Source organism: Phaenicophaeus curvirostris, chromosome 10, assembly GCF_032191515.1.
Source record: "Phaenicophaeus curvirostris isolate KB17595 chromosome 10, BPBGC_Pcur_1.0, whole genome shotgun sequence".
NCBI classification, from domain to species: domain Eukaryota; kingdom Metazoa; phylum Chordata; class Aves; order Cuculiformes; family Cuculidae; genus Phaenicophaeus; species Phaenicophaeus curvirostris.
Window position 1 is genome coordinate 25,872,997 of NC_091401.1, and position 26,789 is coordinate 25,899,785.

The window sequence follows — 26,789 nt, forward strand, 5'->3', positions numbered from 1 at the left end:
ACCGCAATGAGGGATGGAGAGGGGTCCCCGCACCGCGGTGAGGGATGGAGAGGGGTCCCCGCACCGCGGTGAGGGATGGAGAGGGGTCCCCGCACCGCGGTGAGGGATGGAGAGGGGTCCCCGCACCGCAGTGAGGGATGGAGAGGGGTTCCCACACCGCAGTGAGGGATGGAGAGGGGTCCCCGCACCGCGGTGAGGGATGGAGAGGGGTCCCCGCACCGCAGTGAGGGATGGAGAGGGGTTCCCACACCGCAGTGAGGGATGGAGAGGGGTCCCCGCACCGCGGTGAGGGATGGAGAGGGGTCCCTGCACCAGGGTGAGGGATGGAGAGGGGTCCCCCTACCGGAGTGAGGGATGGAGAGGGGTTCCCACACCGCAATGAGGGATGGAGAGGGGTTCCCACACCGCAATGAGGGGAGAGGGGTCCTCGCACCCGGGTGAGGGATGGAGAGGTGTTCCCACACCGCAATGTGGGATGGAGAGGGGTCCCCGCACTGCAATGAGGGATGGAGGGGGGTTCTCGCACCAGGATGAGGGATGGAGAGGGTTTTGCACACCCGGTGACCCCAGGATGAGGGATGGAGGGGGTTTTGCATGCCAAGTTACACTGGGGTGAGGGGTGGAGAGGGGTTCCCACACTGAGTTACCCTTGGATGAGGGATGGAAAGGGTTTTGGACATCAGGTTATCCCGGGGTGCGAGATGGAGAGGGGTTCCCACATCGGGTTACCCTGTGTAACCGATAGTCAGTAATGCACTGCTGAAATGGGAAGAGCTCTTGGTGCATTCCTGCAGTGGCTTTTGCAGAGTTGACGTTGATTAACAGAGCTGTAGCTTGGCACTTTCATTACTGGAAGCTGCTCTAAGGTCTCCACGGAGCCTTCTCTTCTCCAGGCTGAACAACCCCAACTCTCTCAGCCTGACCTCCTAGCAGAGGGGCTTCAGCCCTCAGATCATCTCCATGGCCTCCTCTGGACCCGTTCCAACAGTTCCACCTCCTTCTTATGTTGAGGACTCCAGAGCTGGACACAGGGCTCCACGTGGGGTCTCACACCAGAAACTTCTCTGCAGGCCACTCCTGGTGGCCTCTTGGAAAATTCTATTTTTTGCCTTTGCAACTCTGATGGTTGAAAAATCATTAAAAATTAGGTTTTAGCTCCCTGCAGCCACTGGCAGTTTGAAACAGGAGTCCTGTTGAAACTGTGCCTATTCAGAAGAGCTCTGAAACAAAGACGAGTGCTTAAATAGCAGGAGCGTTTGGTAATGATAATGTTTCCCAGATTTCTGGCACACATGCGAGTGCCACAGTGCCTCCCAGCTCTCTGCGGGTGCCAAACCCGTCCCACGTGTTCCCTGCCAGACTGCCACAGCAGGCAGCACCCCCTCAACTTCCACCCTGCAGCAAAGACAAAAACAAGAGGCTGCGTATAAACCCCACGCCCAACAGGGCACAATATTCTACCTATATTATTTATGCGCTAAAAATACAGCTTCACACTGAAAGGTACCTTTTTAAGTAAAAATAGATGAAATCACAGCATACAGCGCTCAGCTGAGCGCAGAACAAGGTGTTACCAGGTGATTGGACCAGAATAAATGGCCTCAAGTTGCACCAGGGCAGGTTCAGATTGGACATCAGGAAGGATTTCTTCACCAAAAGGGTTCTCAGGCCCTGGCAGAGGCTGCGCAGGGAGATGGTAGAGTCCCCATCCCAAAGAGGTTTCACAGACGAGTGGATGAGGTGCTCAGGGATCTGGTTTAGTAGTGGACAGGGACAGTTGGACTCAATGATCTGAAAGCTCTTTTCCAACCAAGCAATTCTATGATTAGTCACTGTGGGAAGCAAAGGGATGCTGAGCCAACAGGAGACTCAGCTGCACTCTGAGCTTTACAGCTGCAAGCCCCACTCTTGCTTATTCCACTTTGCCAGCAGAATTGGGAGATAAAGGCTCTTTTCTTCGCTGAACACTCAAGACAGCCTTGAGAGCCACAACATCAGCAGAAAGAGAGCTCCATGCAGCCAATATTGCAAGATTTGTAGTGATAAAGTCTGAAAGCAGGAATGAGAGGACTTCAGCTTCAACAGTCTGCTGCAGTTTCTGTACGGGCCGGGATCTCACAAAGAGCTATCGTCGAGGCAAGCGGATTTCTACAGCACCAGCTTAGTGTCCTCTATAGTGTAAAGGTGTGGATTCCTCTTTGAATTCCCCCTTGCATTCCTACAAGGAGCAAGATTTGAGGCCCAAAGGAGTCCGTTGTAGCCAGAACAAGGCTTATCAGGCGCTGTGATGCACCAAGGCAGAGCAGAACCAGCCCTGTGCCTCACCCGAAAGGAGGAGCAGTTTAGATTTAGAGCGCACCCTACTGCCACTTTGCTAAATTCAGGTAAGGTGCTTACTGGGGCAATTCAAACTCTCCACCAAGAGGAAAGCTGAGCGGGGAGAATATCCCCGTTTAAAACTGTCAATGTAGTTTGCATGTTCAAGCAGAGACTGTTTTAGCATGAGCTTGAGCGGCACCTGGCACACAGAGCTCAGCGAGCAAGCCCAGACACAAACTGTAAAGCACAGCAAAGAGGAAAACTGCTGGTGAAGCCCAACTCTTGCTTCTCCCTGTGCGCTCCTTCCTGGGGCTTGAAAGCTCCGCTGTGCAAAAGCAGGGCAAGCGATAAATCCAAAGGATCAGGAAGATGACTTTCCTTCTATTCTTGGAGCGCTCCTGCTTAACCACGCGATGCAGCAACGCTGCTTTTCCACATCACTGCTCTGCAGAAATACCACTCAGAAAAGCATTTCAGCCTCTCAGCATACTAATGGGGCTGGGAACAGCTCCTTCCCGAACAAGCGCTGTAGCATTGGGAGAGTTATTCCATTGCATTACTTAAAGTGAAGTTTAACCCTTCTATCCTGCTGAGTAACTGCACGCTCAGGGAGAGCACGTACCACCCCAAATGCCGCACTCCACAGCTCTGTTGACACCAGGAAGGCGCTACCGCTTCTCAGGGCTCTCCAGGCTCCAAGTGCCTAAAGCTGCTGCAGCAAATCACATCATAGAATCATGAAACAGTTTGGATTGGAAGGGACCTTAAAAATCATCCAGTCCCACCCCTGCCATGGGCAGGGACACCTCCCACTGGATCAGGGGCTCCAAGCTCCATCCAACCTGGCCTTGAACCCCTCCAGGGATGGGGCAGCTCTAGGCAACCTGGGCCAGGGCCTCCCCACCCTCATTGTGAAGAATTTCTTCCTAATGTCTCATTTAACTCCTCCCCCTTCCAATTTAAAGCCATTTCCCCTCATCCTATCACTCCAGGCCCTTGTAAAAAGCCCCTCTCCAGCTTTCCTGGAGCCCCTTTCAGCCCTGGAAGCTGTTCTAAGGCCTCCCCTCAGCCTTCTCTTCCCCAGGCTGAGCAACCCCAGCTCTCTCAGCCTGTCCCCGCAGCAGAGGTGGGGAGCGTGGGCAGCCCCCCGCCCTCACGGCAGGGAGAGAAGCCGCCAGGACCGGGCCAGCCCCAGGGGAGGCACCGTGGGGCACGAAGCGTGCCCGGGACGGTAAAGAAATCGCTGCTGCCGCCCCGGAGGGCGCCACTAGCCCACCCTGCCCCGAGCAGGAGGACTCCCCGTCCCAGCAGCCCTTGCGCCGGCGCAGCGCTCCCCACCCCCGCGCGCGGAGCATGCCGGTCTTTGTAGTCCGGCAGAGCGCTCTCGCTGAGAACAGACACGGCAAAAAGACTACAACTCCCAGCAGGAAGCGCGGCACCGCCTCTCTCGCCCCCTCCCCGCCCCGCCACCGCCCGCGCCGGAGGACTCCCCGTCCCAGCAGCCCCTGCGCCGCAACACCCCCGCGCCGAGCATGCCGGGCTTTGTAGTCCTTCTGGACGGTCCTTGCCGTTTTCCAGCATAGTGCTAGAACTACAGCTCCCGGCAGGCATTGCGGCGCGGCACACCCCCACCCCCTCGTTTCCCCGCCCCGCCGCCGCCGCGGCCGAGCTCGGCGTCCCAGGGCAGCCCGGGGCGGCGGCGGCTCCGTGCGCCAGGGCCCGGCATGGCAGCGCCCGGCGGCCCCGCGGGACGGAGGTGAGGCAGGGAGCGGGGCCGGGGTGGGGCGGGGCTGAGAGCGGGGGGCCGGGAGGGGACGGGTCGGGTGTGAGGTGAAGGGTCCTTGAGCTGGGGGGGTGGGCTGGGAGGGGAGGGGTCCCTGAGGGAGGAGGGGTTGAGTGCGAGGTGGGGTGAGGGGTCCCTGAGCAGCAGGGGGGGCTGGAGTAGGAGGGGAGGGGTCCCTGAGCTGGCAGGAGGGTTTGGGTGTGAGGTGAGGGGGGGCTGAGGTGTGAGGTGGGGTGAAGGCTCCCTAAGGGGAGGAGGGGATGCTGAGGTGAGGGGTCTCCGAGTGAGGGGGGTGTTGGGTGTGAGGTCAGGAGTCCTTGATCTTGGAGGGTGGGGGTCGTTGAGGGGAGAGGGAAGGGTTCCCCAAGGGAGTCGGTTTGGGTGTGAGGTGAGGGGTCCCTGAGCAGCAGGGGGGCTGAGGTGTGAGGTGCCTGAGCTGGGGGTGGGTGTGAAGTTGGGGAGGTCCCTGGATCGCGGGGGGGGCGGGTTGGGTGTGAGGTGAGATGACGGGTTCCTGAGGAGGGGCTGAAGTGTGAGGTGAGGTGTCCCTGAAGGGAGATGGTGTGGGGCTGGGGTCCTCTGGGGAGGGAGCAGTGTAGTGGGGAGCTGAGCTTCCCATGTGGGGGTGCTGGGGGGAATGGGAGTTGGAGGGTTTCCCTCCCTGTGGGGTTACTGGGGAGCAGCAGGAGGCAAGGGGCGTCTGAGGATAATGCTGTGGGCTGCGCTGGGAGTGGTGATGAGGGGATGGTGCTGCAGGGGCAGCTGTAACACTGAGGAGCACATTGAGGTGAGGGTGACAAAGATGGTGCCTGAGGCTTTGTCAGTGAAGATTATTAAAGTGGGGTTCCTTGATATGCCTGGAAGGCACATCTGGAAAGGATTGAGGAATGGGGTTTGCAAGGAGGGGCTGGCATCTTTAGAATGGGCTGGTGCATTCAAAGATTGCTCCGAATCGAGGAGAGAAAAAAGGTGAAGGTAGCTCTTGGGGAACGAGCCAGGCTCTGAGGACCTCGAGTTGAAGCTGCTGTGTTCTTGCTTGTCACAGTTGACTGGTGGATGCGAAAGCATCGCTTTCCCACTCTGCTACAACACCCCAACCCTCCCTGTCTTGGCAGAAGTGGATGTCTGTCCATCCCACAGGCATGGCTCACCTGAGAGAATTTGCCAGCCAGGTAAGCAGCAGTTAAAAAGTTTGTTCTAAGCTCCTGTATCAAGAGCAGACGTAACACCTCCAGAAAATCCCTTTTTGCTACTCTTTATCTCTTTTGCACGCATCTCGGCTTACTCCTGTGAGCCAACTGATTTGTCTCTTATTCTGCGGTGGTGTTGGACTGACAGTATTAGGTTGCCAGCCATACAGGAGGGGAATTCTTAGCTCATTATGGTGCCTTTCTCTGAGATTAACTCTGCTCTTCCTAGGGAGATGAAAATCATTGTGCTCTAGGTATTTTGGGGAGGGGAGGTCTAGAAATAGGAATAGAAAAGCTGCGCGTGCAGGCTGTGCCAGACATACCTTACTGAAGTGTTCCTAACAGTAGCCTGAGAAAAACAGAGCTTCTAGCCTTAATGCATAAGAAGCAGTGATATTTGACACTGAACGTTTAGCTGTTCTGAGAGAGATATCAGCCTCGTTGGATGTGGTTAAATCCTGTTGTGATGACATTTTCCTAAGAGGAATGATGACGTCATGACTTGGGACTAAAAGCTGAAGCACGTTAATAGTGTTGGCTCGAATCTTCTTTGTTCTGAGTGTGGTTGTGGGGTGTGTTTGATTATCAGCAGATGTCAGTACTGAACACAGGTCTTGTTAAACCATTGTTTTGTGTGAATTTGTGGCACTTTATGTTCTGCTCCGAGGTGTAGAATTATAATACTAAGCCTCTTGATGTTTTGAGATGGTGCTTTCTCAAAGCCTTTTCCAATTCATATTTGATTTGCAGTGCGTCCTAGTTCTCATGCTGTCTTTCACAGAAACTGTTTCCCCAAAGTGGATATGGAATTAAATGCAGATACAGTGCTGGAGTGAGTCATAGCGCAGGGAGAGGACTGGAAGGAGTAGGAGAGGGTACTGTCTGGTCCCGAGAACTGAGTTCTGTAGCTACAGAGGAGGTTGCTCTGGAGCCTTTTTGTACATGACGGGCACTAATGAAGTGAAATTAAGTGAATGTCGGGCATTCTCGGATTCTGTCACCCTATATCTCTCTGCCCCATTCTGGAATAGGAAGACAGTCTGTGTTGTCCATTCCTTGGGTGTCTTCAGGAATCCTTACTGTCACCTCATAATCTCTGCAACTGAGGCTTGCTGGAAGGGGCAGTAGAAATGGGGCAGTAGAAATTGGCCTGAAGTTCTCTTCACCAGATTTCAGGGCTTGGTGGGAATTACTTTGAAAGCTGAGAGACTGAGACTTGGTTTGGGATATCAGGAACTCGACTCGTCTCTGATTCCCAGTTCTGTTGCTGATGTGCAGGGTTACCCAAAGCAAACCCCTGGGTTGCTTTCCCTCTGCGTTTGCTGTGTGCATACAGCACAGTGGGCCTGCGGTCTTTGTTGGGAACTCTGTCTGCTCCCAACAAGTGATGTATTTGAGTTAGTGTTTAAAGCTCTTGTGTGAGCTCTATTTCTAGTTTTGTTGTTCCTTATGTGACCTTGAAGACGCCGCTCTGGTTCTCCAGCTAAGTACTGCTTCCCTCCCTTGCAGCAGAAGGACACAATCTGTGAAGTGAGTTTGGAGTCCCAGACAAATTCCTCTTTCAAGGTATTGAACATGAACTTCCCTCCTGTCAATACTGCAGAAATTCAAACCCCTCAGATTTAGCAGTTGAAAAAAGAGGAGTGCACAGATTTCATATAAACAGGGGAGCTTTCAAGTGTTTTTAGATACAAAGCTGATTTCCTCAAAGAGAACACCGTGCCTGCTGCAGACATCTCCTCTGGTGGCCCAGAGGTTGGTGTGTAGCACAAGATGCGGGTGAAGGCTGGATGAGAAGTTTGAGAGGAGAGGGGGCAAGGACAGAAAGAAAGTCAGGAGGTTTATTAAAACTAGCTTCACCCTTCCACTGTGTTTAGCAGAGGAAAGTGAGGTTTGCTTGGCTGGTTTGAAAGTGCTCTAGTCAGAAGTAACTGATACTGTTGTAGTTCCATATCAACCTTTCTTTGGAAACTACCAAACTCCCAGTCAGCTTCAGCTCTTAAAGCATTGTGGCCTTGCTAATCTGTTCTGGTTTCAAACTTCTTCCATGCAGAGCATTGATTCTGATCCTGACCTGCCCCAAACCAAGGAACTTTCACTTTGAAAAGGGTTTAGGCACTTCTCAGTGTTTTACGCAGCAAATGCAGATGTGACTTTGTCTCGTTATGCTGAATGAGACTTTTGAGACTTGGTTCAAGCCAAACTGAGCCTAGAGAGAAGACTTTGAGCTGGTTCAAAGGGTGTTTGCTTCTGTTCCCAACATGCAGCTTATCTTGCCAGGTGGTAGTTTTGAAACGCAGGTAGATATTTATTCTTTCCTAGTTGCCTCTTAAGGCTTGTGGATATTGCGTCTCTGCAGCTGGAGGTGGCAGAGCTGCCAAACCCATTCTTTGCCCACGAAGCAGCTGCTGTTACTGCCAGGCTTGTGTCATAACGTGCTGCAGTTCTTAATTCCTCATGTCTGCAGTGAGCTGCTCTGTTTTAAACCATGGCATCATGGCAAAACCCCTACACCTGTCACGACAGAGCATTCTTCTTTCCTGTGCTGCGAGATTAGATCCTGGAAGGCAGAAGCGGGGCACATTATGGGTAGATTGTCTTCATCCTTTGCATACTCATTCCTCCCCTTCCTGCACCTAAAACCATGATAGCCCTTTGTGTGCTCGTATGCCTGTTGGTCTGAACATTTGCCCATCAGCAGTGAGTTACCACATGGCAGCTCAAACAGAAATTGTTTAGTGGACGAGAGCTTTTGAGCAGGCATCCTGCAGACCAGCATAATTTTATCTGTCTCAGTGTGTCATGGGAATTCAGGATTGCTTCCATGAAAATGCCAGCTGGCATTGTCTTCTGTGGTGTCCAAGGTGTTCCACCGGGCTGCTTGAATTGAGGATTGGCCTGTTTCTTCCTCCGCGCTTATAGAAAGGGAGGAAATTGGTTAGCAGAGACTGGTCTGCAGCAGGCACCCAGGGGATAGTAACCGCAGCTGGAACAACCATCACTGCCCCACACTCAGTCACTGGGTTCTGGCAGTTGATGAGTAGGATTTGTGTGATTTTGGCAGCTTCGGGAAGGGCTGCACATCCTCAGGCCTCCGTAAAGTCACTTGAGAGCTCTGAGGTGTTGCCAGGTCAGTTTTGAAGTGGCAGGTGCTGGGAAGGTAAATCCAGTACCTACAAACAAAGCTTCCTTTCTAACCTAAGGTGGTGGGCCTGTCTCTTCTGCCCAGCAGAGTTGTTTTCCCGGGTGACTGGGTCACAGTTTCCACGTGCTTGTCAGGAAGACTTGTCTCCTTTGCCACCCCCAAGTTCCACAGAACTTTGTTCCACAGAAAACAGGATAAATCAACATTGAAGCATGGCGCCTAGTTTCCAAAGCTGCCTGTGATTACAGAGCCCAATACATAAACATGATGGTGTCTCAAAGCTGACTGCAGGAGCCAGTGTTCCTATGTTTGATGTCTTCTTCTTGGAGAATCAGCCCTGGACCTTTGATGTGCAGTGCCAAGTTGAGGAGCGGAGCAGTAACTTGCACCTTGCCATGTCTTTTCTCATGGAAAAAATCCTTATGTGGGAGGGAGGAAGGTTTTCTTGCAGGGTTGCTTCCCTGCAGGATTTGTGTGGATAGTGTTTCCTTTACCAGCTGAGCCAGGTGCTTCTCGGAGACGATCCTCTTTCTCTCCTTTTTCCCCTAATGCGTGGAGTGGTGGATGTGGCTAGTAGTGTTGTCACCGTGCAGAAGGTGACTGTGCAGGCCAACATCTGGGCCTGCTGTGTCCCTTCCTGCAAGGTGAACAAAAGGTAGAAGCTGCTCCTTGTCTCTCGTGAGCCTGGCCTAGCCAGACTGTTCTCTCTGCGCAGTCATAAATTTGATGTTGTCTCCTGGCATTTCTCAAGCTCAAATCCTCTTCCTTTCCCCTGCCCTTCTCTTTCCAGTCCCTGTTATTTATCTCCAGTTCCTTTCATCTCTGCATATACCCCCCAGGTCTGTTTCCAGGGCGTTTGTTCAAAGTACAGCCTGTTTGGGTGTTGCCATGGATGCACAAGGATATTTGGTTATCCTTCTGTATCTTGGGCTGGAATGCAGGTGGAGGTCTTGTGGGGCGAGCTGACTGTAAGGCTCACTCTGGGCTTGGCTCACTCTGTGTAGCAACGCACTGAGCCCAGAAGGCAAACAACCTGGAATGCCTGGCTGGCTTAATCATTAAGCAGCACCTTAGGCTGCACAGTGCCGGCCTTCTGCTACAACCTGGTGCAAGATGGAAAAACGCAGCTGCCCTGTGCTCAGATACAGTCTCTGCCAGCTCAGGCCCTTGCAAGGGAGCGGTCCCTCTGGGTGAGGCGTTGGAGGTGAGACTGGGAATTTCTGGGTGTGGAAACCTCGTGGTAATGGCTCAGCTGCTTCCTGCAGGTCAGGCTGTATTTTCCAGGTTTTGGGGTTTTTTTTAAGAAAACTAGATTTATTTTTTAAAAAAGGCAGACAAACTAATTGCAGTGGGCCTTTGAGAAGCATGAAGCACAGCGTGGCCTCCTCGCCTCCAGCTAGACACAATGAAATAGTATCAGGAAATTATTCTGATCTTGTCCCTTTCTTGTCGATACTCATCTCAATAAAGAGTTAACTTTTGAAGCCGCTGTTAGAGAGTCAGTATTTCTCCAGTGATTTTATTAGTAGCTTTCCAGTTGCTGTGCTTATCTCATGAGAGGAATGCTCTTTGCTTTTGCATCTGGGCGTGCCAGCCAGAGGAGCATCTGTTCCAGAAAAGCAGGTCTGGAGATGGAATCCAATCCTCTGGGACAGGCAGGTGTCTGGCCTCCTTGCTGCTGACCTTCCAAAAGGTGGGAGGCCAGATGAGCTGGGTGTGCGTGGCACTCTGCAGGCTGCTGTGAGACCTAAAGGGCTTTTCCCCGTCTCTGCTTTCTCTTCTAGCACTCCAGGGTGGATCCTGAGGAGCTGTTCACCAAGCTGGAGCGGATCGGCAAAGGATCCTTCGGGGAAGTGTATAAAGGGATCGACAACCGCACCAAGGAGGTGGTTGCTATCAAGATCATTGATCTGGAGGAGGCTGAGGATGAAATTGAGGACATTCAGCAGGAGATTACGGTGCTCAGCCAGTGCGATAGTCCGTACATCACCCGGTACTATGGCTCCTACTTGAAGGTAGGATGAGGCCGTGGCAGTTCTCTTGTTGGCAGTTTGGGAATGGGGTGGGTTTCTCTGCGGGTGCTGCAGCTGGTGGTGGCACACACGCCACTGGAAGGGGCCTGATCTGTGAAATTCAGTGTGGCAGCAGGCACAGCAGTGGCTCCGCTTGCCCTGTTTATGTCATTTTAACAGGAGGCTGGGCTTTCAGACACTCACAAAGCACATGGAAATGAGGTGCCCAGGACAGTGTGGTCCCAGGAGCGGGGCATTTCACTGGAGAGATTTTTTCATTGAAGGGGCAAGTCCCTCTCTGCGCTGACTATTCTGGAAAGGAAGTTTGTGGAATATTTATTCGAAATATCATGGGTTTAAGATAGTATTGCTGGGGCCTTTATGCTTCTGGAAAGAACAGGAGTTTGAAAGTGTACTGTGTGATCTTCTGAGCATCGCTTCATCAGAAATGATGAAAAGAATGGAAACAGCCTTTGCAGGATGCTCATACCACTTCCGTTTAGAACAGGCTTAGGTATCCCCTGATGGAAGCTGCTGGTGGTGAATCCCAATGGAAGCCACACACTGGCTGCTGTACTCGTGTGACAGTGGGTCTGTAACAAACAGCCCTTGAGCTCTTTGGATCCAGATTATTCCTTACATATCTTTCAAAGGCCGTAGTGCATTTTCTCAGCCTTCTACTGAAAAGAGCAGCAAGCTGTGGTCTCATAGATCTGCTGCTTATCTCCTACTAGGGCCCTGTGAAGCTCAGTCTGGAAACCTCTCTTCAGAGGAGTAAGAGCGTCTTACTGATTGTACCCTTCAGGCTGACTGGCCTGTTAATGAGATCAAAGGCTACAGCTGTCAAGAAGGAGATGAGCTAGCGCTGTTGGAGGGAAGTGAAATGGCTCCAACCTGAGAATAAGCTCTGTGGGCTGTGTAGCCTGGTGCCTGCAGGGGCACTAAGCTTGCTCAGATAAAACTGCAGACAGAGAGAAGGGAATGTACGGGGGGCAGGTCCACTGTTACAGTGCTGTGCACTGCAGGAAAGACAACTGGGAGCTCTCTCCTTAAACCTCCAAGAGCTGCGGTGTGCAGCATCTCTGGGATTGTGTATCAGACTACTCACGTCCTGCCTTTGGGGTGTTTCACTTTGCCTGCTTTATTACTGCCTTTGCTCTTGGTTTGTGCTCTTGCTTGCAGGGCACTAAGCTGTGGATAATCATGGAGTATCTAGGAGGAGGTTCAGCTCTGGATTTGGTAAGCTCTGGACCGTGAAAAATAACAGCTGGAGCCCTGATTTGTGAAATGCATGTAAGCCAGACACTCACTTGCCATACACCATCTTTTGACAGCTCTGCACCTGAAGGCTGGGCAGACTGGGGCAGACACGCTGGTCTCTGTGACGGAGAAAGCGTTTGCAGGGAGCTCGGCTGTCAAAGCGCTGCTCCCCAGTGTGCTTTGCTGCTTTGTAATGCAAAGAGTCAGCAAACTGAAATGTGACAGCGGCTGACTTTTTGAACAGTATGAATCCATCTTTCCTCCAAAGTTCTGTGCCTGCAAAGAGTTGATGGTGTTTTTCAGTGCTTGCATGACATCAGGATTAGCTGGGAGCAGCTCCATGATCGGGATTCCCAGATATTTGATAATGCAAATTATGTTTACCAAGTTACCCCAGATTTTAAGGGAATACCAGTGCAGAACAAGCACATGGACAAAGTTCTGTGCTGTAGTCTGTCCCAGGATTTGGCTTTTTGCCTTGGGACATGAAAGCCTGTTTTTCCAGAGCAGTAACCTAGGTCCTGTAGTGAAAACTGCTGAGCTTGTGCTGGCTTGGAGGGGAGGGTATGTGTGGCTGTCAGCAGCAGCAGTCACCTGAGTGTCAGAGGCTCAGTATTACCCTGAGAAAGCAGGACCTGTTTAGGGAAGAGCTTTGATCCAATACTCCACAGCCAGAGGGTAGAAGCTCTCTCTGGACTCTTGCACTGGCTGAAAGTCAGTTCTTGCAAGCTAGCAGAGAGACGTGAACAAGAGAAACTATTCAGATGTTCTGTTCACCAATGTATTTCCAGGACAAAGTGAGAGGTGACCATCCTGCTGTTTGTCTGGGAAACCTTCAGTACGCTAAAAGAATATCCACAAAGATTTTCCACTTAAAGATGCCACAGGCAAAGTCCAGCATTCCACTTACAGAAGGCACACCAGGCTTGCAGTGGGTGCTTCCTGCTGAATAGGACTTGCTTGGCCAAGGTTTCCAAGGAACAAACTAAGATGCTGGAAAATCCTAGGCATCAGTCACCTCTTTAAGTCGTCTTTCTGCTCTTTATCAGCTGAAGCCAGGACCACTGGAGGAGACTTACATAGCTACTATCCTGAGAGAAATCCTAAAGGGTTTGGATTATCTGCACTCGGAGAGGAAGATCCACAGAGACATCAAAGGTAAGAGTGGATAGCTCAGTGCTCTCTCGTAAGGGATGTTACTAACATAAGAGTCAGAAATATTATAAAGCAGTAATCTGAGAGATTTCAAAGGCTGTTTCTTAGTGCTGCATTTCCTGTCGGGTTACTTGTTTCTGCATCTTGTTTCTTCACAATGAGGGTGGGGAGGCCCTGGCCCAGGTTGCCTAGGGAAGTTTGGCTGCCCCATCCCTGGAGGGGTTCAAGGCCAGGTTGTATGGGGCTTGGAGCCCCTGATCCAGTGGGAGGTGTCCCTGCCCATGGCAGGGGGTAGAACTGGATGGCCTTTAGGGTCCCTTCTAACCCAAACTATTCTATGATCTGATGCTTATAATTTTATTGCACTTCATATTTTTTCATGTCTTCAGAGTTTAGAGTAACAGAGAGGATCTGTAGCTCTTCTCTGGCATTTGTAGCTTGGACAGGCAAGGGGTTAAGGAGTTAATGTTTATTTGCGTGAACAGCTGCCAACGTGCTGCTTTCGGAACAAGGAGATGTGAAATTGGCTGACTTCGGGGTGGCTGGACAGCTGACAGACACACAGATCAAGAGAAACACCTTTGTGGGGACTCCATTCTGGATGGCACCAGAAGTCATCAAACAGTCTGCTTATGACTTCAAGGTGAGCTGGGAGCAGAAGGAGGGTTGCTGCTTGGTGCTGCTGGATAGGAGATGGTGCGAGAGTTAATACAGGGAGTGCTGCTTGTTGTGAGAATGATGCTTTCCTGTCACGGTTGAGAGTCAGTGGGAGAAGTTTGTCTGTTAGGCATGAAACATGCCTATCTGATTTGACGTCATCAGCCCTTCAGCTGTGTGAAAGTTGCATGCTTCCATGTTGCAGAATTGCTCCTTGCTGCCCTGTGCTGTCACTGTTCTTGCTCTTCTTTCAGGCAGACATCTGGTCTCTTGGAATTACAGCCATTGAACTAGCAAAGGGAGAGCCTCCAAATTCTGACTTGCATCCTATGAGGGTTCTCTTCCTGATCCCCAAAAATAACCCTCCAACCCTTGAGGGTCACCACAGCAAGCCTTTCAAGGAGTTTGTGGAAGCCTGCCTCAATAAGGATCCTAGATTTGTGAGTGTTGCTGTCCACCTGTGAATTTGGGTGAAGTATCACAGGTTTATTTAGCAGAAAGACCATATGGTGCATGGCTCCTGGAGAGAGTCATAGAATCACAGAGTGGTTTGGGTTGGAAGGGATCTTAAAACCCATCCAGTCCCACCCCTGCCATGGGCAGGGACACCTCCCACTGGATCAGGGGCTCCAAGCCCCATCCAGCCTGGCCTTGAACCCCTCCAGGGATGGGGCAGCCACCCCTGCTCTGGGCAACCTGGGCCAGGGCCTCCCCACCTTCATTGTGAAGAAATTCTTCCTAATGTCTAATCTAAGTCTTCCCTCTTCCAACTTAAAGCCATTCCCCCTCATCCTGTCACTCCAGACGCTTGTAAAAAGCCCCTCCCCAGCTTTCCTGGAGCCCCTTTCAGCACTGGAAGCAGCTCTAAGGTCTCCCTGCAGCCTTCTTTTCTCCAGGCTGAACAACGCCAACTCTCTCAACCTGTCCTCATAGCAGAGGTGCTTCAGCCCTTGGATCATCCTCGTGGCCTCCTCTGGATCCTTTCCCACAGTTCCATGTTCTTCTTACGTTGGGGACTCCAGACCTGTACACAGGACTCTAGGTTGGGTCTCAAGAAAGAAGAGCAGAGGGGCAGAATTTCCTCCCCCACTCTACTGGCAATGCTTTTTAGGAATTACTGAGCTTGCAGAATGTTTGGGTTGTAGTCAGTGCACTTACATGCTTAGTTTGCAGAGATGTTTTGATGTAGCGTGCTTTCCTTATTTGCTGCAGAGGCCGACAGCTAAAGAGTTGCTAAAGCACAAGTTCATCACACGCTACACCAAGAAAACCTCATTTCTCATGGAGCTGATAGATCGATTCAAGCGCTGGAAGTCAGAAGGCCACGGAGAAGATTCCAGTTCTGGCGATTCTGATATGTACGTATGTGTTCTGCGTGAAAGGGTGTCCCTGCTATATCCTGTGTGCCCCAGGGCAGCCTGCTGCAAACAGCTTGGGTCCTTTTCCTAATCTTAACGGTCGTGCAGGGAGACCCGCAAACATCCATTTGTGGGAGCAGGACACTGCTGCCTGAAGGCTGTCACCGTAACCCAGGGAGCCTCTTTTTTGAATGTGAGGAATCACAAGTACCAAGAAACATCTAGCGTGTGCATCGCTAGTTAAACAAGGCTCTTGATACCTGTATTTTATGTACATTCACTTAAATACATTGCCTTTCAAAGAGCTTCATGCTTTACTAACTATGACAACAGCTGTGTGTGTGTTCACAGGTAGGGAGCTTTGCTGCTGATGTGGAGGATGAGGAGGCTAGGAGACTTGGGTGGTTAAGGGCACCTTGTTGCCAGGCTGGTGTCGCAGAGCTTCTCTTCACCTGTAGTGGCAGTGAGTCCCTGTGACCTCTGGGAGGTTGTAACATCAAAGCCTGGCCCCTCAAATCCTGAGGGAAATTGTCTTGAAATTGTCTTGAAATTCTTCTAGCTTTAACTAGCACTTGATACTGTCTTTGAGCTGATTGGCACAGGAGCTCATTGTGGTGATTTAGAAAATGATGAGGTTCGGGTCTCTGTGGTGCTGTCTGCGGGCTGTAGAGACCAAAGTGGTGTCCTTGGGGGACTTTTTCTGGGATGGGAAAATGCCTGGAATGCTGTGGTGATGTGACAGTCAGGTCGGGGAGAGCTTGGACTATGGGAATGCACAGGTAAAACACCCAGTGAACGGAGCTGAGGCTTTGTCTTGACCTTCCACTTTTCATCTGCAGTGATGGAGACACAGAAGATGGAGACCAGGGTCCAATCTGGACATTCCCACCAACTATTCGCCCCAACTCTTTGAGCAAGCTGCACAAAGGAATGGCTCTTCATGGTTCCCAGAAGGTCTGTTTGCCATCAGTTCCTTTGGAAGCGGAGTTTAGTATTTGATAGGAATGGTTGGACTCGATGATCCCATGGGTCTTTTCCAACCTGGTGATTCTAAGATTCTATGATTCTAAACTACACAAGCTTTTGAGTGTTTTGAGGACGCTCCCAGTCACTTGTGCTCTATCTAGAGTCTAATTTAGTCTGGTTTCAAAGGCCAGGGCCCCAGAGTTGCCTCTTCCACATTAACATGCCACTGCAATCTGTGGCGTTCCTGAGAGCAGTGAGGCGGCTGCCATCAAGGTGCTGTGAATTTAGCAAAGGCTGAGTAGTTTATGTGCCTGGGAGCCTTTTCCTGTGCTTGTAACTTCCTTTCCTGTTGCTTTCTAGGCTACTGAATCCATCAAGAGGCAACCACGGTCACAGTGTCTCTCCACACTTGTTCACCCAGTTTTTGGAGAGGTGAGTGGAACCTTCTTGGTGCCTGTGGTGGTTGGAGATGAAGAGATATCTGACATGGATAAGTCAGTGGGAGTGATTTGGAGAACGGAGGTGGGGTGAAGTACCCAGTAGGGTTCAGGGACTATGAAGCATTTGTGCCTCTGTTCTGGGGTCTGTACCGTATGTTTGTAAAGTGAGTATGCCCCTGGAGTGTCCTCTCCAATACACTTGGCCTTGAACACTTCCAGAGATAGGGCATCCACGACTTCCCCGTGCAGCCTGTGCCAGTGCCTCACCACCCTCATTTTGAAGAATGTCTAATCTAAATCTTCCCCCTTCCAATCTGAAGCCATGCCCTCTCATCCTATCTTTCCAGGCCCTTGTTAAAAAGTCCCTCCTCAGCTTTCCTGGAGCCCCTTTCAGGGCTGGAAGCTGCTTTAATGTATCCTCACAGCTTTCTTTTCTCCCGGCTGAACAACCCCAACTCTCTCGCCCTGTCCTCATAGCAACAGAATTGCAGGCAAAGAACCATGAGGCTTATGTAAAGACCTTTTATCAGCATAGCTTAAGAGGAGCTTAATTGGACTGGACAGTGGTTTGCTGGCAGACATCACTTGATCAACAGAAAGATTTGACTTCTGCTCAGCTCACTGAGCAATGCTGCTCACTAGGGAGCTGTGCGAGCTGCTGCTGGGAAGGAGGTGGGGAACGCTGGAGGCCAAGTGGCTCAGGATCCATAGCGCAGCCATAGTTTGCCTTGGCCTTCCAGTTGCTGGAAGCAACTCAACCCTTTTTGTGGTTGTTAAAAGTGGTGGTGATGAACTCCTGATGTTTGGATGTTTTCTGCCCTACCTGTCTGCCAGCCTTGCTGTGCATCTGGGTGCTGAGCTGTCGTTAGCAGCCAAGGAACCGTACTGGTTCAGGTACAGCTGGAGTTCTTTGTTCTGTTACTGCATAGGGGTTTTCAGGGCTGTGGATCCATTTCTAATATCATTTAGTTTGTTGAAGTGTACATCAGGGCCTGTTTAAGGACTTCAGTTGCTGTTAGTACTTGGGGGAAATCTGAACTCCAGGCATTGGAATTCATAGAATCCCTAGGTTGGAAAAGACCTCTGAGATCATCAGGTCCAACTGTACCTGTCTACTACTAAATCATATCCCTAAGCACTTCATTTACCCACCTTTTAAATACCTCCAGGGCTGGGTACTCAATCACCTCCCTGGGCAGCCTCTGCCAGTGCTTGATAACCCTTTCAGTGAAGAAATTTTTCCTAGTGTTTTCCTAATTCCATCTTCCTGAGCTACAAAATAGCCCCTTTTTATTAAGAATGATATGGGTGCCTTCCTGCATCCTTGTGGAGTCGCGCTAAGAGGATAAAGGGACATAATGTCTATACTGTGCTGCCTGACTGGTGCTTTCTTTTTCAAGGAGGGAAGGAACTAACACACTGTTTGTGGGTTGCAGCTTAAAGATAAGCACAAGCAGACTGGAGGCAACGTGGGAGCTATGGAGGAGCTGGAGAACGCCTTTAGCTTGGCAGAGGAGTCCTGCCCAGGCATCTCAGACAAACTGATAGCACACATGGTGGAGCGGGTACAAAGGTGAGTGTCCTCTGGAGAGGGAGCTGGGGCAGAGCTCACAGTCAGCTGAACTGTTGTCTTGCTGCAGATATACAGTGAAGGCTGGTGCTGAGCAGACTCCCGAAAAGGGGCAGTAGCTGACCTAGGAGTCCCTAAGCCACTTCTTTTCATAGAATCATAGAATAACCAGGTTGGAAAAGACCCATCGGATCGTTGAGTCCAACCATTCCCATCAATCACTAAACCGCGTCCCTCAGTGCCTCGTCCACCCGTGCCTTAAACCCCTCCAGGGAAGGGGACTCAATCCCCTCCCTGGGCAGCCTCTGCCAGGGACCAATGACCCTTTCCCTGAAAAATTTTTTCCTAATGTCCAGCCTAAACCTCCCCTGGCAGAGCTTGAGGCCATTCCCTCTTGTCCTGTCCCGTCACCTGGGAGAAGAGCCCAGCTCCCTCCTCTCTACAACCTCCTCTCAGCGAGTTGTAGAGAGCAATGAGGTCTCCCCTCAGCCTCCTCTTCTCCAGGCTAAACGCCCCCAGCTCTCTCAGCCGTTTCTCATAAGGCCTTTAGCTGCTTTTCATTCAATGGAAGCAGTTCTTCCTGCCTCAGCAGTCCCCTTCACACACTGAACAGCTTCCTGAATGTTGCAGAGCCCAGATGTGCTGCTGTTCACTGTGCCTCGGCTTTTTTTTAAATGCTGGTTTTATTCTTTCAAGACTTTTATATCAAGAAAACTGGCAGTGGGGACAAACCCATCCAGACGTACCTGTCCATCTGCAGACGCAGATGCCACTTCCAGGCGAGGGCTTGACAGCCATGACTGGTTCCTCCTGTTTCTCTTCCCTGCAGGTTTTCACACAGCCGGAACCACCTGACCTCTGCCCGCTGACACCTGTGTTCCCTGCTGCTGCTGTGAGGGGGGAAGGATCTCTTCCAGTTTCATCAGAACTACATCTCTAATCCAGACCACCATCCGCTGTTGGATGTAACGTTGCGTTACGGACTCCAGGACATTTCAGAGCCTTCATATCACACCTCTTTCCATGATAACCCAGGGTGGGGTTTGCAATGCAAGTACAATTTAGACCTTTTGCAGAACCCGACAGGGGTGGTCTAATTGTTTTTACAATGTAATCAATGCAGTTTTTAATTGTTTCCCTTTGGATGTATCCATTTTGGCTTGGTTTGATTCACAGCTTGTTATTGGTAAATGCCTGGCTGCTGGAAAAGAGGGAGATTCTCTTCCATTGCGATATGTTTCAAAGGCGAGTCTGATGGGTTTAGCCTCCTGCCCTTCCCAAAGAAGTGTTTGTGAGCAGTAGCATGTGAGTGCAGGTATGTTTGGAAGCTCTCCATGCATTCCAGCCTCTGGGAAAGTGAAAGCAGCTTTCCAGTTGTTCTGGAGGATGGCTTCAACTCCTTCACTCACTAGTAGCAAAGAGCTTTCTGGTACAGCAGCGTCTGAGCTACCGTGCTGCTGGTTTTTTCCAGCTTGTCTTTTCACAGGAGGGTGGGTTTGCTGACTGTGCTTTTTCTTTGCTCTGGGACATCACTTTGCATTAGGCCTTGGTTCATCTGACTCTGGTAACAGCGGAACTGCCGGGGTCTCCAGAGCAGCCATGTTTGTTTTGGGAGCTGGTGGAGTCCCTTTCCTTGCTGCTTTCTGCAGCTGAAGCAACTCGGTACACAGGTTTGGTGGCCCTGGGCTCTAAGCTGAGCAAACGCTTACCGTGCATGTCCAAATGTTGCAGAAGGATGAAAAAAGTGGGATGTGGGGAACACAACAGCCAAAGGGGCTGAGGGGGCTCCAAAGGCTGATATCACGCTGCAGTTCTTGAGGCAAGAGACCCCCGTCTGCAAGCGTGTGGCTGGCAGCGATGGCATCTCCGCGGTGTGAGTCGGGGTTTGCCAAAGACCTCAATCCCCTCCCAACTTTCCCTTTCGGGCTCTTCTTTCAGCTGGGGATCTAAAGCCAGGGCTCTGCTCCGATGGACGAGCTGTGGTGGTGGTTGCTAGCTGAGAAGCTGCTGCCATGTGGCTGCTTAAGGTATTTGAGTGGCTCTGTCCCCACCTGGCTTTGCTTTTGTGTAATATGCATTTATAAAGCGAACCTTTAATTCAGGAAAAGGCACAGATCTTAAATCTGCACCTGAAACATTTAGAAAAATGGATTAGGAAGATAACTTAGAGATCTGCTCTCTAACTGTAACGATATTCCCATCGAGTCAGCAAGACCGTAGCGCTCCGGCTCTCTGTCTGGGTGTCGTGTGAATGATGTGGCTCCCCCAAAGCCATGGAGAACAACGGCTGTAGCTGTTCAGCACTTGTTTAAAAGAGAGCCCCCCACCTTGTTAGCAACGAGGCCTGGGCTGTGGTACTTGGGTTCCGACCTGCAGATTGTAAGTGCTAAAAGTAGCTCCAAAGGACACGCGTCCCTCGTGCTGGTGTGCGGTGTTCACTTCAGCCTGGGACTCTCCCTTCCCCTTCCTCTCTGCGGGGCACAGGCCAGCTCAGCAAACACCAAGCGCTTGTCCCGTAGAGAGAGGTGCTGCTGTCTGATCTCGCTGGAGAGCTGCTCGGGAGCAGGGGTTCTCGGGGAGAGCCGTCTCGGAGCTTGCGTTTATGAGGATCAGAGCAAATCCATTTTTCCTCAGTGCTGGCGTACAGACAGGGAACGCGCGGAGATGGGAGGTGGAGGCTGCAGGCAAGCAGAAGGGAAGGGCTCCTGCTGCTTTTAAAGTCGCTGTTCATGATGGTAGCAAATTGTGTCGGTAAGGTACCTTGTACTGTTACTCACCTGCACGGCAGTGTAACGAGTAAACTTTTTAAAGGAAACAATCCCCACAACCTCTGTCCAGTATTCAAAGCAACAACGGTTTTAGTTTTTAAAAACGTTGAAAGGGATCTGCCACTTTCAATAAAGTAACAGAACAGATGAGGCTGCTGTGACTCTTGTCTTGGTAAGGAAAAAGTTTGTTTAAGCTGCTTTTCTTTGCAGTTGTCTTGTTTTTTTCCTGCATCTCCCTGCCTCGTGTGCATCAAACAGGGACCCGCGTGCCAGAGCTGCTGCAGTGCTGTCTGTGCAGGGGGTTGGGGCTGTTCAGCCTGGAGAAGAGAAGCCTCAGGGGAGACCTTAGAGCAGCTTCCAGCGCTGAAAGGGGCTCCAGGAAAGCTGGGGAGGGTCTTTTTTACAAAGCCCCGGAGTGATAGGATGAGGGGGAATGGCTTTAAATTGGAAGAGGGGAGAGTTAGATTAGACATTAGGAAGAAATTCTTCTCCTGCTAAGAGACTTCAGGATGTGACCAGGACAAAGGACCAGTCGGGATCATCCACGAAAACCACTGAATGCAAAGACCCATTGATCATCGGCACGAAACCTCTTCTCTCCGTTCCCAGGAAAAAGAGGCTGAGAGAGTTTTATAGCAAGTCACTATTTACTTTCAACGGACACATCCAGCTGCGTTAGACCAGACCCGGTCAAACCACACGTACGTACACACCTACAACAGTTAATTAAAAAAAAAATAATGAAGATACTAATAAATTAAGTACATTTAACTTACATGGGATGTGGCCATTGTGACAGTGACAGCAAAGGCTGGATCTGCAGTCGCTCGCCTTCTCTAGGATGCGAATGTTTGTGAGCAGTCTGGAAAATCCCTCTGGAAGCCCCTCCCTGCAATCCTCATCCCACTTTTTAGACCAGAACCTGACACAGCCTTGGAGAACACGCGTGCCGCCTCTGAACTTCCCCCGTGCACAGGGATCTCCACGTTCCTCCATCCTCAGAACACGCACCACTTGCCTTTTGCTTTCGCTACACCACTTCATTGCTCCTTCTACACAAATGATTGTCTAGCTAATGTAAAAGCAGAGTCCCCAGAGCCCATCAAAGCCACGTCCAGCAGCACTTGGTGTGTTTCAGTCCTTCTGCGGAGGCAGCCAGAGCTGACAGCTTTACAAAACCAGAACAAACTGCAACCAGTTCGGATTTACTACGGAGATTTAATAGAGTCCAGAGACGCTAGTGCTCCAAAAACGGACAAACGGAAGATGGATCCCACCCCAACTTTAAAGGTAAGAATAGGGATTTTCAGAAGTCTTTACATGACATAGAAGCACAAGCAACAGTGGCTTTCAGAGCAGCTTGTTCTCCTCTATTGCTTAAATGCCTTGAAAACATCACCCACGTACAGGCGGAGAGCGTGTTTGCCACCCTGTGCCTTAAAGGAATGGCTGCTACAGGATAAAGAAACTCCAGAGCTGTGATACGGGAACAGCATCGACCCTCTCAGCGTGCGCCACAGCCGAGTTCAGAGGAAAAAACCTGCGCCCTGCCCGCACCAACCCCCAAAATACCGAAACCTAAACAGCTTAGCAGAGGCTCCGTCCTCCTTTCCCTGGAGAAACGATGCCACAGCAGCTTCCAAAGAGTGGAGCCGTTCTGGGAGTGCTGCAGTCTCTGTTCCAAACGAACCGTGTGGCAGCCAATCCAGCTGTGGCTCCCCTGGTCCTCCAAGAGCGCTGTGCCGGCAGGGTGACGCCGAGAGCAGCAGGGCAGCGGTGGTGCAGCCGTGCCAAGCCAGGGGGAAGGGAACTGCGAGCCAGGTTTCTGGATTCCTCCCGTGCACGCCGACTGTCCAGTCACAACGTACAACCAGGGTGGCATTCAACTTCAGGGCAGGCAAGGGCGTTACTGTACAGCTACAACCGGAACCATCAGCCTTCCAGGATGCACGCCGGAGCTCTGCGGTTGTTGGGTTCTCTCTAAGCAGGTTCAAACTGGAACGGCCTTGACCCTCTTCCATACCAATGAGATTGGGTGTGATCCCCATCTGCACCTCCCTCGCTTCCACTTTCCATACCAGGTGGAAATGAGCCTCCTGGTTCTTTGCTTAATCACCTCCAGAGACTCCTGTTTCCCCCCCGGCTCGGTTGTTATGTTCACAGCAGAGACCCAGCTCTGCCCCCGCCTCAGTCGCTGTGAGGGTTCTTCTCCTCCTTGGGAAGCAGCAGGTTCGACCTGGCAGGAGAGCTGGTGGCTCTCTTGATCACCTCCATCCACCTGCAAGAAAGAAGCAGAGAAACACTCAGCCCATCGCTCCCCGATGCACAAATCTGTTCCTTCGGCTAAGAGCTGCACCCCTTCCCCACACCGCACGGGAGAGGCGGCTTCTCCCTTTCTACCTTTTAGGACACCAACTCTTCAAGGGCATCACTTGAGATGTAGAAAATACACAGCAGAACACGGTGCCTGACTGACTGAGAGCTCCCGAGAGCACCCGTATCCTCCTGTACGCGTCGTGCGAGCGTTAGCCAAGGAGGATGGGCTGACAAAGCTCTCCCTGAGCCACTGGATCACTGTTCTTAGATAAATTACCTAAGGGATTTGCTCATATGGGTGAATGCAAAGTGACAGTGAAAAAAAGCAAGACGAACACCTACTGTGAATTGCAGATTCACCTACTGTGAATTCCTTGAGACCATGAAAACAACGCAGGGGATTAAAGAGCGTGACTGATTCGTACACCACCCGTAGCGTGGGATGCTCTCCCAAGGAAGGGATGAAACACCAAGACAAAGAGAGAACACAGAACGTTACCTTTCAAAGGTGTATTTGCTCTCAGCCCTGAAGAAATACACATGGGACTTGAACTGCAGCTTGAAGACATAATCCTTCTGGATGCCGTCCGCCTCCACCGGGGAGCTGACCGTGTAGCCCAGCAGCGGGAGACTGGCCAAGGGATAATCGTCCTGGAAGAGCCGAGAGTCCAGCCCTTAGCACGAGGTGTCCCCTGCCACCCAGCCCATCCCAGAACAGGTAAGGGCTTCGTGGCTTTGTTCAGGTCAGAACAGGACAACAACGGACAGGGAGCGACCAAAGGCTGCGATTCATAGAATCATGGGACGGTTTGGGTTGGAAGGGACCTCAAAGCCCATCCAGTCCCACCCCTGCCACGGGCAGGGACACCTCCCACTGGCCCAGGGGCTCCAAGCCCCATCCAGCCTGGCCTTGAACCCCTCCAGGGATGGGGCAGCCACCCCTGCTCTGGGCAGCCTGGGCCAGGGCCAACCCATCCTCATTATGAAGAATTTCTTCCTAATGTCTCATCTAAATCTTCCCTCTACCAATTTAAAGCCATTCCCCCTCATCCTGTCACTCCAGACCCTTGTAAAAAGCCCCTCCCCAGCTTTCCTGGAGCCCCTTTCAGCCCTGGGAGGCCACTAGAAGATCCCCCTGGGGATTCCCTCACCTCCCTTGGTCACTGCGTGAGGAAACCTTCCCCTCTCACCCACAGAGACTCAGCACCATCAACAGAACGAGAAATACCGATTCCACTCTCCAAGAAGTGCCCGTGGCCTTACAGAGCCCGGCTTTGTTATGAACTCCCTCCTCTTTCCCTCCCTCCTCCCCCTCAAAGAGCCGGGAGCTGCACCCCCAGCAGAGAGCCCAGCACCCCCGAGCCCCCCACACCGTCTCCTCCGCGACGTTCCCTCACCTGATGCGTTTTGTAGAAGAACAAGCAGAAGTTGGTGAAGACGACCCAGAGCTTCTGCCAGCCGTTGCTGTTCTTGAACTTCCTCAGCAAGTACCCGGAGAGCTGGTTCTAGCACAGAACAAAGACACCAGCGTGAACCCGGAGGCTGCTGCTGCAGATGAAGAGCTCGAACCCGCCTGCTCTGTCCCCCGTGTTGGAAAAGGCCTCCTAGATATTCCACATGGTGCCTGAGTGACTTTGTCCCTTCAGTTCAGTAATTCCCAGCTATCTCCTGATGAACAAACCAGTGTTTTCTCTCCACTAGCAGCATCCCCGCCGTCTCTTGGCCCCGGGAGGTGCTGCCTCGGCCCTCCAGCCATCGCTCTCCTGCGGGCAGGGGACCGCTGACAGCCACGAGGGCGCCCACCCCTCCAGCCACCCCCCTTTCCACAGGGAAAACCCCCCCGGGGAACACGCAGAAGGGAAATAAAGCAGAGGAGGAAACAGAGGATGCCGGAGTGAGGACAAGCTACGTGTGGCAGCTCCGCGAAGCCAAGCCCGGCGCGGCGAGGAGGTTGCAGAGGAGCTGAGCATCCCTGCCTCGGAGTTAGAGGCACCCGGTGCAGCGGGATAACGAAACCTACAGCATGGAATGACAGCAGATGGGTTGTGTAATTAGGGAAAGACAGGAGAGGCAGCAGAATTATATAGAGAACAACTCTGGGAAGCAGAAGGAGGAGGATCCTGCGCCAACAACATGACGGCTCTGCCGCTGGCTTGGGGCTTCCTCACTCGTGGCTCACTGGGAATCATGGAACGAGGGGTAGTACAAGTTCCTTGGCATCCCACGGTTCCTCGGCATCCCACGGCTCCTCCCCACCAGCGCAGAACGAGAGAGACATTTTTACCTGGATCATGCACAGGTAATCAGACAGGGACAGGCTCTGGTTCCGGTACCAACAAACATGGGTGATTGTGTTGGGCCGTTGGGCCTGGCCCAGCAAATAGCGAGGAGGAAGCTCTGGAGAAACAGCAAGAGAGCAGAAAACTGAGCAGAGAAAAGGGGGAGAGAAAAACAGAACATTAGGACAAGAGAAGTAATAAGAGGAAGGCGTCTGTTAATGGAAAATGGATTGTGAAAAACAATAACGCTGTTAGAGCACGGAACAGATGAGAGTGAGAGGGAGCTGCAAGAATTCACAGGTTGAATCTCAGAGCTGGTAGGAGGGAGATCTCGTGATCCGGGTACAGAACAGCAGGATGGTGCCTTTCACGAGGTGCTCAGCAGGGAAAGGGCTTGACCCCTCTGACAGAAACCACTCTCCCTGCCAACTGAAGGGCCGCCCCTCTGGCCCCTAAGCCCGGGTAACACCTCCAGGACTCCTTTACCGAGCTGACTGACACTTGTCCATCACCAAAACCCCAGCACTACAGTGCCCGACTTCCAACTCCTCCCACCATACAAGAAGGGCCTTCGGAGCCGGGCAGGAATGGTGGGAAGGTCCCAGAGCGTGGATACCACACCCTGGCCCGCTGCTGCTTGGAAAGTTAGCTGGATCCTTTTTCTCCTCATGGTATTTAGAATCATAGAATCATAGAATAACCAGGTTGGAAAAGACCCACCGGATCATCAAGTCCAACCATTCCCATCAATCACTAACCCATGTCCCTCAGCACCTCATCCACCCGTCCCTTAAACCCCTCCAGGGAAGGGGACTCAACCCCCTCTCTGGGCAGCCTCTGCCAGTGCCCAGTGACCCTTTCCCTGAAAAATTTTTTCCTAATGTCCAGTCTAAACCTCCCCTGGTGGAGCTTGAGGCCATTCCCTCTCGTCCTGTCCCCTGTCCCTTGGGAGAAGAGCCCAGCTCCCTCCTCTCCACAACCTCCTCTCAGGGAGTTGGAGAGAGCAATGAGGTCTCCCCTCAGCCTCCTCTTCTCCAGGCTAAACACCCCCAGCTCTCTCAGCCGCTCCTCATCAGGCCTGTTCTCCAGCCCCCTCACCAGCTTTGTTGCTCTTCTCTGGACTCGCTCCAGAGCATCAACATCCTTCTTGTGGTGAGGGGCCCAGAACTGAACACAGGATTCGAGGAGCGGTCTCCCCAGGGCTGAGTCCAGAGGGAGAAGAACCTCCCTGGCCCTGCTGGTCACGCCGTTTCTGATCCAAGCCAAGATGCCATTGGCCTTCTTGGCCTCCTGGGCCCCTGCCGGTTCATGGTCAGTCGCTGTCAACCAACACCCCAGAAAACAAACCTCTGTGCAGCAGAATGTGACCCTGCTGCAACACGGCCCTTCCTAACACCTGCTGTTCACCCCCGCAGTGAGGGAAGAGCAGAGGAATCCTATTCCCACCGAGCTTAAAGCACCTTTCTTAACTCTAGGTGCAGCACAGGAGCCAAGCAGACCTCAGTACAGCAGAAAACACCACGGACTGGTAACCTCCTCCAGCAAAGCTGATGAAACCTAGAGGAACGACT

The 26,789-nt window shown here is 51.9% G+C and overlaps 2 protein-coding genes across 2 annotated transcripts in view; one reads left to right on the forward strand and one right to left on the reverse strand.

The window, feature by feature from the left end:
- Window positions 1-3,956: 3,956 nt before the first annotated feature.
- STK25 (serine/threonine kinase 25) lies at window positions 3,957-20,770 on the forward strand. The gene is made up of 12 exons (XM_069865247.1): window positions 3,957-4,075; window positions 5,148-5,274; window positions 10,222-10,452; window positions 11,632-11,688; window positions 12,759-12,867; window positions 13,350-13,507; window positions 13,776-13,961; window positions 14,734-14,879; window positions 15,719-15,833; window positions 16,206-16,277; window positions 17,722-17,858; window positions 18,685-20,770. The coding sequence occupies exons 2-12, from the start codon at window positions 5,224-5,226 to the stop codon at window positions 18,722-18,724; spliced, it is 1,302 nt and encodes a 433-aa protein (XP_069721348.1). The 5' UTR covers window positions 3,957-4,075; window positions 5,148-5,223; the 3' UTR covers window positions 18,725-20,770.
- Window positions 20,771-21,255: 485 nt separating this feature from the next.
- The window catches only part of FARP2 (FERM, ARH/RhoGEF and pleckstrin domain protein 2), a 55,424-nt gene continuing 49,890 nt past the window's right edge, over window positions 21,256-26,789 (reverse strand). Inside the window, exons 25-27 of the mRNA XM_069865306.1 lie at window positions 24,337-24,444; window positions 23,439-23,590; window positions 21,256-22,901 (exon numbers count right to left, since the gene is read on the reverse strand). Of these exons, the coding sequence (XP_069721407.1) occupies window positions 22,811-22,901; window positions 23,439-23,590; window positions 24,337-24,444 (351 nt within the window). The 3' untranslated portion in view covers window positions 21,256-22,810. The remainder of the gene's footprint in view (window positions 22,902-23,438; window positions 23,591-24,336; window positions 24,445-26,789) is intronic.

Coding starts and splice junctions, on each gene's coding strand:
- STK25 (XM_069865247.1), top strand. CDS start 5,224: ATGTCTGTCCATCCCACAGGCATGGCTCACCTGAGAGAATTTGCCAGC. Junction 10,453..11,631: donor ACTATGGCTCCTACTTGAAG/GTAGGATGAGGC, acceptor TCTTGCTTGCAG/GGCACTAAGCTGTGGATAAT. Junction 12,868..13,349: donor GATCCACAGAGACATCAAAG/GTAAGAGTGGAT, acceptor TTGCGTGAACAG/CTGCCAACGTGCTGCTTTCG.